This window comes from Salmo salar, chromosome 27 (genome assembly GCF_965601325.2).
Source record: "Salmo salar chromosome 27, fSalSal1, whole genome shotgun sequence".
In the NCBI taxonomy this organism is placed as follows: domain Eukaryota; kingdom Metazoa; phylum Chordata; class Actinopteri; order Salmoniformes; family Salmonidae; genus Salmo; species Salmo salar.
Window position 1 is genome coordinate 7,646,636 of NC_138317.1, and position 18,404 is coordinate 7,665,039.

The 18,404-nt window shown below is 41.8% G+C and overlaps 2 protein-coding genes across 2 annotated transcripts in view; one reads left to right on the forward strand and one right to left on the reverse strand.

Moving 5' to 3' along the window:
• LOC106588512 (choline transporter-like protein 4) overlaps positions 1–4,938 on the forward strand; it is a 43,790-nt gene extending 38,852 nt beyond the window's left edge. Inside the window, exons 14-22 of the mRNA XM_045709587.2 lie at positions 96–198; positions 395–657; positions 1,511–1,605; positions 1,716–1,819; positions 1,954–2,027; positions 2,188–2,258; positions 2,398–2,492; positions 2,575–2,659; positions 2,800–4,938. Of these exons, the coding sequence (XP_045565543.1) occupies positions 96–198; positions 395–657; positions 1,511–1,605; positions 1,716–1,819; positions 1,954–2,027; positions 2,188–2,258; positions 2,398–2,492; positions 2,575–2,659; positions 2,800–2,918 (1,009 nt within the window). The 3' untranslated portion in view covers positions 2,919–4,938. The remainder of the gene's footprint in view (positions 1–95; positions 199–394; positions 658–1,510; positions 1,606–1,715; positions 1,820–1,953; positions 2,028–2,187; positions 2,259–2,397; positions 2,493–2,574; positions 2,660–2,799) is intronic.
• On the reverse strand, positions 4,769–14,089 carry LOC106588511 (E3 ubiquitin-protein ligase RNF5-like). The gene is made up of 6 exons (XM_014177616.3): positions 13,497–14,089; positions 11,031–11,049; positions 10,216–10,328; positions 10,066–10,120; positions 9,859–9,970; positions 4,769–9,763 (listed from the first exon to the last, which is right to left on the reverse strand). Exons 1-6 carry the CDS (start codon positions 13,703–13,705, stop codon positions 9,663–9,665), a joined length of 609 nt encoding a protein of 202 aa, XP_014033091.1. The 5' UTR covers positions 13,706–14,089; the 3' UTR covers positions 4,769–9,662.
• Between the last annotated feature and the right edge of the window lie 4,315 nt (positions 14,090–18,404).

The following is an 18,404-nucleotide window of genomic DNA, read 5'->3' on the forward strand; positions in this document are numbered from 1 at the left end:
GTTTTATGACAAAAGGTCTGTTTTGTATCTGTGTTCTACTGAGCGCAGTCTTCAAACTCCACGGTATCGTTAACCCACTTAACAGAGGTTGTTAGGTATCTGGCCACTTCAGGTATTCCAGTGTACAAAGTGGTGGCTCTCAACTCTACTCAGGATAACTGTGGCCAAATCAGCAGCAATGAGACCTGTGACCCACAGGTAAGTGTCCCTGATTTAACTTTGACTCCATAGAGATACATGCAGAAAGCCCAACTCAGAAATACACAGAAAATGTGTCTACTTACTTCAGCCGTCTACTTAAAAAACAAAAAAAACAGTTTGAACCCTTTCCATCTCTCCATTCATATCTCATCCCTTCCTCTTTCATCTCTCCCCCCTCCTGTCTTTCCCTCAGACATTCTACAACTCTACAGACTACTTGTGGTGCCGATCGGCGCGCTGCATCTTCATCAAGTACAACAACGAGGGCCTGCTGCAGAGGAACCTGTTCAACCTGCAGATCTATAACGGGGTGGCCTTCCTGTGGTGCGTCAACTTTGTCATCGCCATGGGCCAGTGCAGCCTGGCCGGGGCCTTCGCCTCCTACTACTGGGCCTTAAACAAGCCCTCGGACATCCCCACCTTCCCCCTGTCCCAGGCCTTCATCCGCACAATACGGTAAGGGAGTAGACAAACGCTTCAACAGTAGGGCTGTGGTGGTGCCTTTCCTTGCCTGGCCACTAGAGGGTCCACAGACCATATACTGAGTGTACAAACATTAGAAACACCTTCATAATATTGAGTTGCACCCCTTTTGCCCTCAGAACAGCCTCACTTTGTCAGTGCATGGACTCTACAACGTGTCAAAGTGTTCCACAGGGATGCTGGCCCATGTTAACTCCAATGCTCTAAGTTGGCTGGATGTCCTTTGGGTGGTTTTTGATGCACATGGGAAACTGTTGATTGTTGCAGTTCTTTTTATTTTTTATTTAACCTTCATTTAACTAGGCAAGTCAGTTAAGAACAAATTCTTATTTACAATGATGGCCTACCAGGGAACAATGGGTTAACTGCCTTGTTCAGGGGCAGAACGACAGATTTTTACCTTGTCAGCTAGGGGATTCGATCCAGCAACCTTTCGGTTACTGGCCCAATGCTCTAACCACTTTTTGACACACTCAAACCGGTGTGCCTGTGCCTGCGGTACTACCGTACCACGTTCAAAGGCATTTAAATATTTTGTCTTCCCCATTCACACTCTGAATGGCAGACAATCCATGTCTCAAGGCTTACAAATGCTTATTTAACCTGTCTCCTCCTCTTCATCTACACTGATTGAAGTGGATTTAACAAGTGACATCAATAAGGGATCATAGCTTTTACCTGGATTCACCTAGTCAGTCTGTCATGGAAATAGCAGGTGTTCCTTATATTTTGTACACTCTGTAATTTGAGCCAGAATCAAATGTTGTATTTTGTTAGCTTTCCATTCAATTAACTCCCTCTCTCCCCCTATGTCTGTTTCTCTTAGATACCATGTTGGCTCCCTGGCGTTTGGTGCTCTGATCCTCACCCTCATCCAGATAATCCGGATCATCCTGGAGTACCTGGACCACAAGACCAGAGGTAAGGCTGGAGGCCGCCTTGGACTTCCCTTAACCTGTTATTATTATCCGATTCAAACATGTAATCGCTCTATTATATATGTGTATGTATATGTGTCTCTTTTTCTCTAGCGGCTCAAAACCCCTGTTCTCGGTTCCTCATGTGCTGTCTGAAGTGTTGCTTCTGGTGTCTGGAGAAGTTCATCAAGTTCCTCAATAGAAACGCCTACATCATGGTCAGTCTCCACTACGTCACCATAACATCATCACAAGTCCCTGTCAGTCAATCTCGCTCCCTCAGTTCCCCCAGTGTAGAATATTTCTGGTAGGCTAAGGCTATGTGTCTAATACACACTCCTCTTTTTCCTAGATTGCCGTATATGGAAAAAACTTCTGTGTCTCCGCTAAAAACGCATTCATGCTTCTAATGAGGAACATTGTCAGGTACAGTATGTGCTCTAGTAATGGTTGGTATGCCTGTGGGAAGGTGTAGACTTGTTTTTTCCCTCTTACACAAGAACATTTTGCATGGATTTGATTGACTGCTGTGGAACCAAAGCTGAGTGGTGGGGACATGTTTTCCTGACTGTGCCTCTCCACTCAGGGTGGTGGTGCTAGATAAAGTGACGGACCTGCTGCTGTTCTTTGGGAAGATGCTAGTGGTGGGAGGAGTAGGTAAGAGGACAACATAATTATTATGGTAGTTCTGAATGGGAGCTCCTTTGGTGCATTTTACAGGCCAGAAGTGTGATTGGATAACCGGTCTAAATGAATGTAATCTTTAACCAATCCTCCTCTACTCTTCTCTTCTCAGGTGTCCTGGCCTTCTTTTTCTTCTCTGGCAGAATAAGACTACCAAGCAGCAATTTCCGTACTGAAACGCTCAACTATTACTGGATGCCCATTATTGTAAGTGACAGTCATATATATGTAATTAAATGTGTGTTAGAGAAAGAAATTGACAGTGGTGTGTATGTCTTTGGGGTAACAGGTGGTTGTGGTGGGAGCATACCTCATTGCTCATGGATTCTTCAGTGTGTACAGCATGTGTGTGGACACACTTTTCCTCTGCTTCTGTGAGTAGAGCACCTCCAGCAACAAATATTACTGTATAAAATACTGAACACTCATGCATTACATTGTTACATATCTTGCTTCATTGCACAACATTTTTCTTTCAACATGCCTGTTGATTTTCTCTCTCCCTTTCTCACAGTGGAGGACTTGGAGCGACATGACGGAACGATGCAGAAGCCATATTACATGTCCAAGAACCTGATGACAATCCTCAATAAAAAGAACAGGGGACCTAAAAATGGCAAAGGAAAGGATTGATGAAATAGTGCCTTTAGACGAATTAGAACCACAGTTACTTTCAATATCCTAGAAACATCACAACATCCTAGAAATATGACCTTTTTTTCTTTCAGATCTTTCAGCCTTCTCACTCTTTCTGTTTTCCCCCTTCTGACATGTCAAAGTTGACCCATAATGGATAACTTTTTTGCACTTTCAACTTGAGATTACATGTATGTGTCCAGGCTTGAGTGTGATTAGATATGAGATATTTTCTTAAATTCGAGCTACTCCTCCTAACAATTTTAATTTACCAAAACTAGAGCTTTTTATTACTCTAACCAAAACCAAATGTTTATTCTCTCCCAGTGCTTATTTGTTTTCTGAAAATATACCTTTTTCTCAAGTGAGCAAATTATTTATTACATACAGAAATCGTCACCATAACTGTTTTAAATGATCCTCAGTGCTCTGTATATTGTTTCAGTTTAAGGTCTCTTAGTTTATTTGTTAAAGTAACACTCAGTTTTATTATGATATGTAATATTGTAGATATTTTTAAAATTTTTTATTGTGATTTTGATTATCTAACACATTTATTTAAAAAAATTCCCATGCTGACATCACTCCTGTATATTGCCTTGCGCAGTGATGGATTGCTCTACAGGAATACACCTCTGGTTTATTTCACACATCAGCTTGAATCAGTGGTGCATGTGACCTGAAATGTTCTGAAAATCTTGACACTTGCAGGCTGCAGCCCCTTGTACATGGGAGCTGAAGACAAAGCTCTCTTTAGCAGAACTAATAGCAAGTCAGAGGTATCTCAACGTGATCTGAGCATTTCCTATTATTCTGTACATAAATCCAAGACACTCCATTTAGTATGACATATTATGTTTCGAATGGTATGTGTTTATTTGTGGCTCGCTTACATCCAATTTAATATATGTTGCAAAATCTACAATGTTATGAATTTGCAAAATGTACAATATGTTACGAATTCCAATTTGTTGTTGCTAATGTTAACGTCAGCTATCTCTAGGGGATAAGGTTAAGGTTAGGTTAAAGGGTTAGCTAACATGCTAAATAGTTGCAAAGTAGCAAGTAGTTGCTAATTAGCTAAAATGTTACTTGTCCGTGATGAGATTCGAACACGCAACCTTTGGTTTGCTAGACGTTCACGTTATACGCCCACCCACCCTATTTTCGTTTTTTCCTTAAGTAACCTTCTGTCTTATGTAACCATACTAAACGTAATATATCATACTAATTTAAGTGTCCCGGATGTAAGTTTACTATATTATGTCTGGTCCCCTATTTCTATTCTTATTAAGTATGGACCCTGGAACAAATCAAATTCAGTCTAGAGTGAGCACATCCATCCATTTGGCTGCACGCACTCAACACAACTACAGTACTTTCAGTTGTCAAGTATCAATGTTAATTTACCACATACTGTACTACCCAATATGTCATAATCTCACTACATTCCTCAACCTCTTGTCTCCTGAGACCCAGAGAGGGAATGCATGTGGGAGTCTGCAGTCATGTGTTGTGATCATTCAACAGTCCAGTACAAGAGCAAGTGCCTCTACTGTTGAGCCAAATTCTAGTAGCATTACATTGCTGTAATGCTACTAGAACAGTTGAGGGGGTAAACAACCTGTGCAACCAGTTCTGTTAATCATTTTACAAGCGTAGTTAGTAATAGATGGTATACACCTGATCCAGCTAATTTAGGTTACAATGAAGCGGAGTAATTATTTTATTCTTGACATGGATCTAGTGTGTTCTTTGTGGTTGGATGAATCCCATCTGCCTCACCCATTGCCTTTCACAATTCAGCATATTTGGACATTTCATAAACTGAGACAACACCGGCCACATTAAATGTATTCAACAACTATTTATTCAGACAGCAGGAAAACAATTTCCAAAGCTCTGTGACGAATTTGGTTTTGCACAATGTCTCACTGTTGTCTTGCACAAGACTCAATACAAATGTAATTTCCATTTTTTTTTTGTCAAAATAAACTAATAGAAATGCTTAACTTGATCAGACAGTGATATGCAAGAAAATACATAACCTGTACCCCCCCCCCCCCACCCATCATCTACCACTTTGTGCCCTTCCTTTCCTCAACCCCTTGCATGGATGTTACTCGGCTGGTGTTGTTTAGTAAGGTGCTATAGAGTTCTTGGACACTTGATCTTGAGCCCATTTCATATACTTCACAGGACTTGTATCATAATTAAATGGGTAGGGTGAAATGGGAGTTAGTTTCCTTTTCATACACTGCTCACTTGCCTCTGGTTGGCTCATATGCATTAGATTGTACCATTCAGTGAGCATTGTACGAGTACAGAAGAGTAACTTGTCTTTCACTAGTGGAAGAGGGGGACTCGGCCACATGTCAGGTTGCCTAGTTAAACCCGAGGTCTCTCACATCTTGTCTCAATCCCATGGCTGGTCGTTCAGAAAAAGGTAAAAACAGCATTTACAATATTCATATATACAAATGTATACACACAATCAGGAGAAACACATTGCAATAGATATGATAGTAGTTCATGTTTCTCACCGCATGTTATTTTCTTGGCTGCAGATGATAATGACAAATACTCATTCTGACTTGAGTCAAAAAGGCTCTGGCAAACACTGTATTAACTTTTGCACCTGGGCCGTGTTCAGTAGGCACAAAGCGGAAGAAAACGGTGAACTGAAACAGTCAATTTGTCCAATCAACACTTATGTTGCAAAATAATTTTTTTTATGAACATGACCTTACTGTCATCTTTTCCTGTGCAGCACTGTGCCCAGCAACAAAACCCCCAGGGACAGTTTTTCAGAACATTTAATCCAGATCGAATGATCCTGTGTTGTGTTCAATTCAATTCCAGATTACTTTACAGATTTAAAATGTTCCAAAAACTGTCCCCAGACTATTTGTTCATATGTGGCCAATTCTCCACAAAGCACAACTGTACACAATACAATACTGCCCACTCCAGCCTTCCCATACACTATCCTCATGACTCTTTACAATACAGTGTTAGTCTGTTAACCTATATGATAAAGAACTCTTAAATTGTGTGATTATATCCACTATACAGTACATTTGGAAAATATTCAGACCCCTTCCCTTTTTCCACATTTTGTTACAGCCTTATTCTAAAATGGATCATTTATTTCTTTCCTCATCTACACACAATAACCCATGACAAAGCAAAAACAGGTTTAGAAATTTTAGCAACCTTATTTACACAAGTATTCAAACCCTTTGCTATGAGACTCGAACTTGAGCTCAGGTGCTTCCCATTTCCATTGATCATCCTTAATGTTTCTACAACTTGATTGGAGTCCACCTGTGGTAAATTCAATTGTTTGGACATAATTTGGAAAGGCACACATCTGTCTATATAAAAAGGTCCCACAGTTGACAGTACATGTCAGAGCAAAAACCAAGTCAGGAGGTCGAAGGAATTGTCCGTAGAGTGCCAAAACAGGATTGTGTCGAGGCACAGATCTGGTGAAGGGTACCAAAACATGTCTACAACATTGAAGGTCCTCAAGAACAGGGTGGCCTTCATCATTCTTAAATGGAAGAAGTTTGGAACCACCAAGACTCTTCCTGGCTTGTCGCCCAGCCAAACTAAGCAATCGGGGGAGAAGGGCCTTGGTCAGGGAGGAGACCAAGAACCCGATGGTCACCGACAGAGCTCCCGAGTTCCTCTGTGGAGATGGTTGTCCTTCTGAAAGGTTCTCCCATCTCTGCAGCACTCAACCAATCAGGCCTTTATGGTAGAGTGGCCAGACTGAAGCCGCCACTCAGGAAAAGGCACAGGACAGCCCGCTTAGAGTTTGCCAAAAGGCACCTAAACGACTCTCAGAAACAAGATTCTCTGGTCTGATGAAACCAAGATTGAACTCTTTGGCCTGAATGCCAAGCGCCTCGTCTGGAGGAAACCTGGCACCATCCCTACGGTGACGCATGGTGGTGGCAGCATCATGCTGTGGCAATATTTTTCAGCATCAGGGACTGGGATACTAGTCAGGCTCGAGGGAAAGATGAACAGGGCAAAGTACAGAGATCCTTGAAGAAAACCTGCTCCAGAGCGCTCAGGACCTCGGAAGGTGAACCTTCGCCCCACTCTAACAGGACAACAACCCTAAGCACAAAGCCTAGATAATGCAGGACTGGCTTCGGGACAAGTCTCTGAATGTCCTTGAGTGGCCGAGCCAGAGCCCTGACTTGAGCCTGATCGAGCAATTCTGGAGACCTGAAAATAGCTGTGCAGCGATGCTCCCCATCCAACCTGGATCTTGAGAGGATCTGCAGAGAAGAATGGGGAAAAACTCCCCAAATACAGGTGTGCCAAGCTTGTAGCATCATACCCAAGAACACTCGAAGTATCCCTTTAATATGATGGAAAAAACACCAGAGGTGTCATATTCCATTGTGCTTCAACAAAGTACTGAGTAAAGGGTCTGAATACTTATGTAAATGTGATACTTTTTTTCCTTTAATAAATTTGCAAACATTTCTAAAATGTTTTTGCTTTGTCATTATGGGGTATTGTGTGTACAGTCGTGGCCAAAGGTTTTGAGAATGACAAATATTAATTTTCACAAAGTCTGCATGATGGGAATTTGCATATGCTCCAGAATGTTATGAAGAGTGATCAGATGAATTGCAAAGTCCCTCTTTGCCATGCAAATGAACTGAATCCCCACTGCATTTCAACCCTGCCACAAAAGGACCAGCTGACATAATGTCAGTGATTCTCTCGTTAACACTGGTGTGAGTGTTGACGAGGACAAGGCTGGAGATCACTCTGTCATGCTGATTGAGTTCAAATAACAGACTGGAAGCTTCAAAAGGAGGGTGGTGCTTGGAATAATTTGTTCTTCCTCTGTCAATCATGGTTACCTGCAAGGAAACACGTGCCGTCATCATTGCTTTGCACAAAAGGGGCTTCACAGGCAAGGATATTGCACCTAAATCAACCGTTTATCAGATCATCAAGAACTTCAAGGAGAGTGGTTCAATTGTTGTGAAGAAGGCTTCAGGGCGCCCAAGAAAGTCCAGCAAGCGCTAGAACCGTCTCCTAAAGTTGATTCAGCTGCAGGATCGGGGCACTACCAGTACAGAGCTTGCTAAGAACACACCCATGAATAAAGCATGGTACCAACACATCCTCTGAGAGCAACTTCTCCCAACCATCCAGGAACAGTTTGGTGACAAACAATGCCTTTTCCAGCATGATGGAGCACCTTGTCATAAGGCAAAAGTGATAACTAAGTGGCTCGCGTAACAAAACATCGATATTTTGGGTCCATGGCCAGGAAACTCCCCAGACCTTAATCTCATTGCGAACTTGTGGTCAATCCTCGAGGCGGGTGGACAAACAAAACCCCACAAACTCCAAGCATTGATTATGCAAGAATGGGCTGCCATCAGTCAGGATGTGGCCGAGAAGTTAATTGACAGCATGCCAGGGCGGATTTCATGGGTTTTGAAAAAGAAGGGTCAACACTGCAAATATTGACTCTTTGCATCAACTTCATGTAATTGTCAATAAAAGCCTTTGACACTTATGAAATGCTTGTAATTATACTTCAGTATTCCATAGTAACATCTGACAAAAATATCTAAAGACACTGAAGCAGAACACTTTGGAAATTAATAATTGTGTCATTCTCAAAACTTTTGGCCACGACTGTAGATTGAGAAGAATAATTGAATCCATTTTAGAATAAGGCTGTAACAAATTGTGGAAAAAGTGAAGGGGTCTGAATACTTTTCGAATACACTGTAGCTCCAATCCACATTTAGGTCTGTCTTCTCTATATGACTTCACAGTGTAATGGCAGTTTGTAAGATTATATATAAAGTTGTTAGTGTACCCATCTGTACACTAGTCTAAAGAATATTCAGAAATTGGGTTCGTAAATCTACGGACAAATTATTTCATCAGTTAAATTGTAAACAGTAATATCCAAATACATTTTCCCCAAATTGTACTTGACGGCGATACGTTACTCTTTGGCCTGGAAAAAAAAGTGGCTATAGTGATTTAAAAAAAACATTATGTTATCAGGTAAATCCACTTCTCACCCTCCCTTAAAACTCAAACAAGCTCTAATATTTGGGGAATTAAAGCTGAAATTCATTCAAGGGGCAAAAACAAGTAATTCTATTTTGTCTAAATAGTCCTACGTTAACCACATATTACATATGTTTTGTGGTACAGTACAATTACTTAGATCATCCCCTAATTTACTATTAAATCATTCCAATCATTTAATATTGACTATCCACCAGTCCCATCCCTAAAAGTCAGCCAACCCACCCCTGTGTGTGTGCGCGCGCATTTATGTACAAGTACGCAGAAAGAGGGCGATAGTGTCTTCGCTTTACTCACCCTCACGCTTGGGTATCATCCACCACCAGAGTGGTGTCTCAGTGTACTCTCCCTATCCAAGTGAGTCTCGTAAATCATTTGGGGGATACACAAATCTTTTGACTGGTTTGTGTTTCCTGCACAAGATATCTCTTGCTAAGAGTGAAATGCCAGTCATCCCACCACCACCCATCTATAGTCTAAAGCAGAGGTGTCAAATATTCCATGGAGGGCCTGGTGTCTTCGGGTTTTAGTTTTTTCCTTTAAATAAAGACCTAGACAGCAGGTGAGGAGTTATTTCCTAATTAGTGACCTTAATCCGTCAATCAAGTACAAAGGAAGAGCAAAAACCCACACTCAGCCACTCCCTCTCCCTTACACACTCAGCAGCCAGAAGAAGAAGAAGATGGCCACGAACAGGAAGAGAGAGTCCTGCCAATTGTTGCCGTTGCCTTGGTGATCGGCTGCATATGCGTCTGGGGGAACAGTGATAACATTGCAATGACTAGCCAACAGCTATCGCATCAAGGAATAAATAGATGGTTGTGTGTGTGTGTGTGTGTGTGTGTACCTGCTCTGTGGTAGGGGTCATTGGTGTTGAAGACTGTGGTGAAGAAGCCGAAAGGGAAAGCACCGATCCCAAAGGACATGTGGAAGCCATTGTCCCCGAACCCCTGGAAGGGCTGCAAGAAGAGGAAAGAAGGGAATAGTGGTCTCTCATTACAAATAGAGTGAACACACAAAATAACCAAGTAATAAACATCAGAGGAAGACTCACCCCTCTGCTCTCTGGCTCTGTTCTCTGTCCCGGAGGACGAGGCGGGGTTTTCAACCTGGAGGACGAAACACCAGTTAACCAATGCAGTTTCTCAGTGTCACACGTTCACAAATACGCACGCTCAGACTCAAAAAAACACACGCAGTGTACCTGGGGTCCTCTTGGCTGGAGCTCCCTCTGCCGTAGAGGGGGATGACTTTCTCTCTGCTGATGCCCGCTTTACACACAGGACACTGCTGTTGGCTGGGCCGTGTCTCCAACCACTGACACCGACCGAGGAGGGAGAGAAAGAGGGATCATATGACAGGTGAGACAGAAGCCATACCGCACCGTCCGTTCAATACCGTCAGTCTATTGGCATGCACTGACTTACTGCAACGTTCCACACACACAGGGTAGATCTATGTGCTGTTCTGTGTTATGTAGAAGGATGAGTCAATATACTGTAGTAGAATGACTTATTTTAAAAAAAAAAGTAAATTGGGGGAGAAAATAAAACTCCACATTATACCATGCACTTTCTGTGTCGGTAATATAAGACAGTTGTGCAATATAGCACAAAACAGTGTCAAATACAAACAGCTAGGTACACAAGGCACTGAAGGCAGTAGTGTTGACACTATTCTATCAACAGAGTTAGCGCAGTAACTAATGAAAGAAAAACATTGACTGATTCTCAAAGGAGAAGGATATGCAATACTATGCATGGTGCAATGTACGTTACAGCTAGTGCTATAATCTAAAGCACCGCAAAGACAAAAAGGGGATTCACATAAAACACTGGTAATGAATGGGAGCTTGAGAACATTATCAACTTTAAGCTGCACTGAGTCAACTGGCTGACCAAGGTGGTCTCAGGTCATGTCATCGGACTGGGAGCTGGTTTCAACCAGTAGAAAAAGTGTAGCCTAATATTTACCACCACTGTGAAACTAAAGACAACACCTTTAAAATGGCATACTTACTTGATGAAGGCAGGGCCAGCTGTGAAAGAGAGAAGGAGAAAGATTAGAGTGGGTATTATGAATAACGTCACCTAGAAACATGGTGACATTTGGAGCAACCTCCTAGTGGCCTACTTCATCGAGTCTGAATTGATACAGAGATTTTCAATTGCATACTCCTCGCATCCTCGCCGCCTCCTCAAAACGCATTGGATGAGAAAGCTGAGGTCCCGCCCCTCTGACCTTCTCCTCCAATGGGTTTTGAGGTGGCGAGGAGAGAAGACGCAAGCAGTATGCAATTGAAACTCTCCCATAGGCCTAGTTAGTGTGCTAGATTTTGGAATCCATATTCACCTTATTTTCCAGTAGGCCCCCCCACCTACAGGGCGCATCTGGTTACCCTGTTCTGACCTTAACGATGTGAGTGATTAAAATCATCCGGGCTCCCCATCGCTAATGTTAATTAGCTCCATTGGTCATCGCTCATTAGCACAGTCTCACCTCGCTGCTGGCCAGATTAATGCGTTGTGGGAGAGAAGGATGGTACATGTACAGTAACACGGCACAGGTGTGGCATATCAAGAAGCTGCTTAAAAAAGCATGATCATTACACATGTGCACCTTGTGCTGGGGACAATAAAAGGCCACTAAAATGTGCAGTTCTCACACAACGCCACAGATGTCTCAAGTTGAGGGAGCGTGCAATTGGCCTGCAGGACTGTCCACCAGAGTTGTTGTCAGAGAATCAAATGTTCATTTCTCTACCATAAGTTGCCTCCAACGTTATTTTAAAGAATTTGGAAGTACGTCCAACCGGCCTCACAACCGCAGACCACATGTAACCACGCCAGCCCAGGACCTCCGCATCTGGCTTCTTCACCTGCAGGATCATCTGAGACTAGTCAACCCGACAGCTGATGAAACTGAGGAGTATTTCTGTCTGGAATAAAGCCCTTTTGTGGGGAAAAACAAATTCTGATTGGCTGGGCTAGGCTCCCCAGTTGGTGGGCCTATGCCCTCCCAGACACACTCACGACTGCACCCCTGCCCAGTCATTTGAAATCCATAGATTAGAGCCTAATGAATTTATTTAAATTGACTGATTTCCTTATATAAACAGTAACTCAGTAAAATCATTGAAATTGTTGCGTTTATATTTTTGTTCAGTATACATAAAATATCTAGTTATATTTTTCAGTTCAGTAATATGTGTTCCATCAAGTCTCATTGATCAACTGGACTGGAGAGTTTTTTTTTCCTGTCGAGGGCAGTCTATTCTTACTCCTCTATAGCGACAGTGCCTCTGACACCAATCCCACTCTTAACCCCGGAGATGTGACTGAACTCCACATGAATGAGTCAATGCATGCATGTTTACATTACAAACAATGCAAGTGTAGCCAACAACTTTGCAGAAACTTGAAGGTCAACGCCTGCTGTTTGTAATACATGATTCAGGTGGCAATATTGGGAAAATCTAAACCAGTGATGACATGTGCTTAGTAAAAATCAGTGATTGTTTAGTGTGAGTCACCCAAGTTATCCATTGTGCAGTGTCTACTAGTTATTAATACACCCGATGCAGAAACTCAACCACTGACTGAGTTCCATACAGCAACCAGGTGTGTACCAGAGAGGCATTCACTGTTACATTGTTGCTGTAGCTGGTGCACAGGTGAAGCTGGAATGGGACATGAGTCAAGTTCCAAAAGAATGATTTTGGCAAGATGCTGATGGCTAGGCAACTAGGCTACTTCCAATAATGGACTAAAGAAGCCTAACGTTAGTCCTTATAGACCAATGATATTCTGTTTAACGCCGAATTGGTAGCCTGGGTACCAGTCTCTTTAACTAATCCACTCCGGGTACATGTGCCCATGGCAAGGAGTGGAACGTAAGATAAAGAGACTGGCCCTCAGAAAAGCGTATCGTTTCTGGAAGCCAAAACAGCTTAATACTCCATCTAAACGTGAATCGATTCTCAATTGCGGTACTAGTCTAGAAACATAAATCACTCTACTTTCATATCACACAAAAAAAAACATCAAATGTAACAAACTGTAAATTGAATGAATGTAAATAAAAATGTGCGAACATTTTTGTAAAGGCATGAGGTGATGAGCATACGCCATTGTCAAATCCACTTTATTTCGATAGGTTGGCTAATGTATGAAGCTCAACCAAAAACACTCATTCATGATTAACGTTCGCTATTAACTAGACCTCCAAGTTAGCCATCTTGCTTTCTAGCCATGTAACTAGCTAACATTTAACTATATAAAAATAAGCCTTGTGCATGCATTTGTCATCGACATATGGGTGTGAACCAACAAACAACCCGCTTGTTATCGTAGAGAAACTAGCTAGCTGGAATGTGTTAGAAAGACCAAACAACGCTATGTCAGATGACTAGTTGTGTAAGCAAGCTGCTATCAGCCTACAACATTCCCTACTCGACGACTGATCGAAAGTATCCCCGCCTCGTACCAGAACAAGTGCCCGCACAAACTGATGACAGCGTCCCTTGCTGTGTCCAAACAAATGTTGCATTCGAATGTGGCCCGATCTGGCTTGCGTTCTGCCTCTCCGCGGCTTCCTCCCGGTCCATCGCGCTCGTTGCTGTTCTCACCATCCGGGAACCCTCCTCTGCTTGCGGGCCCGCTGTCACTCGAGGACCAGGGATCCGCGGCCGCCATAATTGTTTACTGAAAAAGTAATAACTCCGCCAGACGAGAGCTAGCTTCGAGGTTTCACCGTACCTGTGCACCACCCCGCCCGTTTCCGTAAAAAAAAGAAACAACTAGGAGGAGTTTAAAGGACCTGATCAGTCATTCTGATTCCCATGTAAAATAGACGTTTGTGACTGAAATATCACCTAATAATATTGTGGGGGGATAGAAATGCTAAAAATATAAGAAAACTAGCTTTACTGGCAGCTCTATGAAACGCCTATGTGAAGGTTGCAGTGATACACAAAGCAACTCACACAACATTGAAATTGCAAATCTCCCATTTGGCATGTCTCTTGTGATGCGATTCACAGAAGTGCTGACTGATGTGTTGACATACCAACTGCATCAGAGTTTTAAACGAACCCCTTCCCCTTTTGGTCAAGGCTGGTTGAAGACCTAGCTAGCCAGACAATTTTTATTTATTTAACTAGGCAAGTCAGTTAAGAACAAATTCTTATTTACAATGACGGCCTACACAAGCCAAACCCGGACGACGCTGGGCCAATTGTGCCGCCTTATTGGCAGCTCTATGAAACATAGGCCTTTCATAGAGCTGCCAATCACGGCCGGATGTGATGCAGCCTGGATTCGAACCAGGTACTGCAGTGACGGCTCTTGGGAGCCCTTAGAAAGGAGAAATACACAAGTATCTTTGCCATAGATGAATAGTGTAAACGTTTTATTATATTTGCCGACACCCTACATCCAGTTTTTTTGCAAACACACCTCAAATGTTTCAAGGCAGTACTTATTAAAATTAGGTAAGATAATATCATGTTACCATTGGTGTATTAAAATGAGAGTTAGGGTGATGTCACCCTTTCCTCTTAAAAATGTATCCAAATGTTTGACATGGAGAGGACCAGTAACTTTATGATCAAACTTTACAGATGTCGAAGCAACAGTATTTTTCATACTTTGGTCATCATACTTTAATCTGGTTTCATCCAAATATCATCAAATTTCATGAAAAACATGATTTTCACTGTTCATGACCTTTAAAGGTTGTGACTAGATGGAATAGCCTACAGCTACAGACGAGATATACAGTTTAACTACCGCTAGAGTTGGACTTAAAGTTTTGAAGCCAGAGGACGAGTCCGAGTCTTGGGCATCTTTCCAGAGCTTCGACTTTTCGGCCTGAAAATCACTGACGTCATGATTTGACCTCGTTTTTTTCGAGTTCCCAGTTGTCATGAAAGCACCAACTAGCCCAGCTATTTCCCACACAATTGCGGGACCTCAGTGCTTGAGAAGCGGGAGAAAGACACTGGCGTGTTTGAGTGGTAAGGCAAAAGTAGCCGACTGTAGACGAAAGTCGACGACTAAAGTTGGGGGAGGTAGCCTACATATGCACCGACAGCAAGTCGGACAACTTCATTTGTTTTGTTTTGGTACAGTCCATATGTCACTTGTTTTTGGTCACAGGTACAGGAATGGCTGAAGAATTGCAATATTTACCTGGAGCTAACCCTGCAGATAGCACTACTGGGCGATCTGAAAAGTCATAGTCAATCGATCAATAATATGATAATACTTTTAGCAAAAAATAACATTTTCAATTTACAATCTGCAAAAATAATGAGAATAGAAAGGTTCAGAACTTTTGTGAAATATCACAGCACAGTTGAACAATATATGGCAAATAGAAATCCAATATTGATGGTGTTAACAGCTGAAGGTTGGGACTAATAACAACAAGATAACTCATATAAAACATGCTGTGCCCGTAAAACGTATATAGGTTAAGAACTTTTTTTGTATAAATGTATATAGCATGTATAAGCTGGAAATACAGGCCTAAGTGTTGTTGTTCACTAGTTTGCTCTAATTGGGGGTAGGGGTGGTAGGGCAATAAAGGAAATATATATTTTTAAAGATATATGTAAATGTGTATATATTATATTTGAAAAAATATATATGGGGGATTGGAAGTGATGCAGACAATTACATTGATGGAAGCTACAATCTATCTGCAATATTAAAGCTATGGGTGTTTTCTGTTAAGAGAATGTGTTTCTTGTTAAAAGGCTAAATAGCACTAAACTAGTAAGCAAAGGCACTATGTGTAATCCTGGGATTAAGTGTATTTATTGGTATAATTCTATATTGTCCTATAGTTATCTGTACTTAATCCTATAATGGCCTGTAGTAATATTATAATACGATAATGGCATGTAGCAATCTTATAATTGCCTATAGTAATCTGTACTTATTCTTTTCTGGAAATAATGTATAGGCGCGTTACCAATATAATTTCTCCAAGGAACTAGAGGGGAGGGGTGAAACCCCGCCTAGAGGAAAGAACTTAGATTTGAAAACAATGGTGGAGTAAAGCCGAGGGGATATGGTTATTAGCATAAAGTGGAGGGACTATGAAACTTGTATAAGCATGAAACTGTATAAAAAGAGTGGACTGAGACTGAGTCCGGCAGTTGGTCCATTGGCCAGCTCGACTTGTTACTTTATATAAAGTATATTTGAATTCACATGTTTCGGTATCTGAGAAATATGATTGAGCGAACATTTCTACGACAAAGCTGGTCTACCCCATAAATGTAATAAAGAAAAAATAAATAAAGAATATAATATAAAAAGTCGGACAACTTCTGCTGTTTCTACGAAATGCGACAATGGCAGACATGGCATTCACCTTTGTTATTGCCGACGAAGTAGATGCTATCTAAATTCCACTTCTCCTACACCAGTGGTTCCCAAACTTTTTATAGTCCCGTAACCTTTCAAACATTCAACCTCCAGCTGCGTACCCCCTCTAGCACCAGGGTCAGCGTACTCTCAAATGTTGTTTTTTGCCATCATTGTAAGCACACACACTATACGATACATTTATTATTAAACATAAGAATGAGTGAGTTTTTGTCACAACCCGGCTCGTGGGAAGTGACAAAGAGCTTTTATAGGTCAAGGGCACAAATAATAATATATTAATAATCAATAATTTTGCTCTTTATTTAACCATCTTACATATAAAACCTTACTTGTTCATCGACAATTGTGAATAACTCACCACAGGTTAATGAGAAGGGTGTGCTTGAAAAGATGCACATGACTCTGCAATGTTGGGTGAGAGAGTCTCAGTCTTAAATCATTTTCCACACACAGTCTGTGCCTGTATGTAGTTTTCATGCTAGTGAGGGCCGAGAATCGACTCTCACATAGGAACGTGATTTGAAAAGGCATCAGTGTCTTAACAGCTCGATTTGCCAAGGCAGGATACTTTGAGCGCAGCCCAATCCAGAAATCTGGCAGTGGCTCAGGAAAGTACCTACGTAATTGCGCACCCAACTCACTCAGGTGCTTCGCTATATCACATTTGACCTTGTCCAGAAACTTCAGTTCATTTGCACACAAAAAAATCATACAATGATGGAAAGACCTGTGTGTTGTTCTTGTTAATGCAGACAGAGAAGAGCTCCAACTTTTTAATCATAGCCTCAATTTTGTCCCGCACATTGAATATAGTTGCGGAGAGTCCCTGTAATCCTAGATTCAGATCATTCAGGCGAGAAAAAACATCACCCAGATAGGCCAGTTGTGTGAGAAACTCGTTACCATGCAAGCGGTCACACAAGTGAAAATGATGGTCAGTAAAGAAAACTTTAAACTCATCTCTCATTTTTTTTAAATGTGTCAATATTTTGCGCCTTGATCAAGGCATTACATGGTCGCTGCCCATATCATTGCATAATGCGGGAAATACACGAGAGTTCAGGGGCCTTGCTATAACAAAGTTAACTATTTTCACTGTAGTTTCCAAAACATCTTTCAAGCTGTCAGGCATTCCCTTGGCAGCAAGAGCCTCTCGGTGGATGCTACAGTATACCCAAGTGGGTGGATGCTGCAGTATACCCAAGTGGGTGGATGCTGCAGTATACCCAAGTGGTGTCGGGAGCAACTGCTTGCACACGTGTTACCACTCCACTATGTCTCCCTGTCATGGCTTTTGCGCCATCAGTACATATACCATATACGTTTGGCTACATACGGACCGTTAGTGGAATTTCCGCGAGAGCGTAACGGTTAATGTGATTGGATGTTAATTATTTGACTAGGCTACATGTATTGTGTTGTTATTTCGCTGAACACTAGATGGTTAAATTGTATTTTTGGCAGTGAAACGAGGCCACTCAGGTGAGAAAAAATACTCACCCAAATGTATAGCCCCGTTGGAAAATATAAATGAACCGTTTGAAAATGTGAAGGGCAAAAAATATATACTTGCAATTTTATTTTATTTTATTTGGCGTTCCCCGGACGGCATTGCACCCCCGTTTGGGAATACCTTCCCTAAACAGTGCTTAAAACAACTATTTACTGTTAGCAATCCAGTACTATTACATCATTAAGCCAACTACTGACTGAGACAGGCAATGCTACTGACATGGATGTTTGTGAAAATAAAGGGTGGTACAGGACTGGTCTATGCATCAAAGGGATGGATGTACAGAGCCATATCCAGCTCTGACAAAGTCACTGATAGCCCACATGGCTGCCAGGCTGCCATCTACCTTTGCACATAATAATTTGCCGACACAATGGGTTGAATGGTTAGACATGATTACAAAGGGCAGAAGTATTTTCATACAGTATTTATTTATGTTATTTACAAAGTTGGATGAAGGGTCTTTTCACACCCATGTAG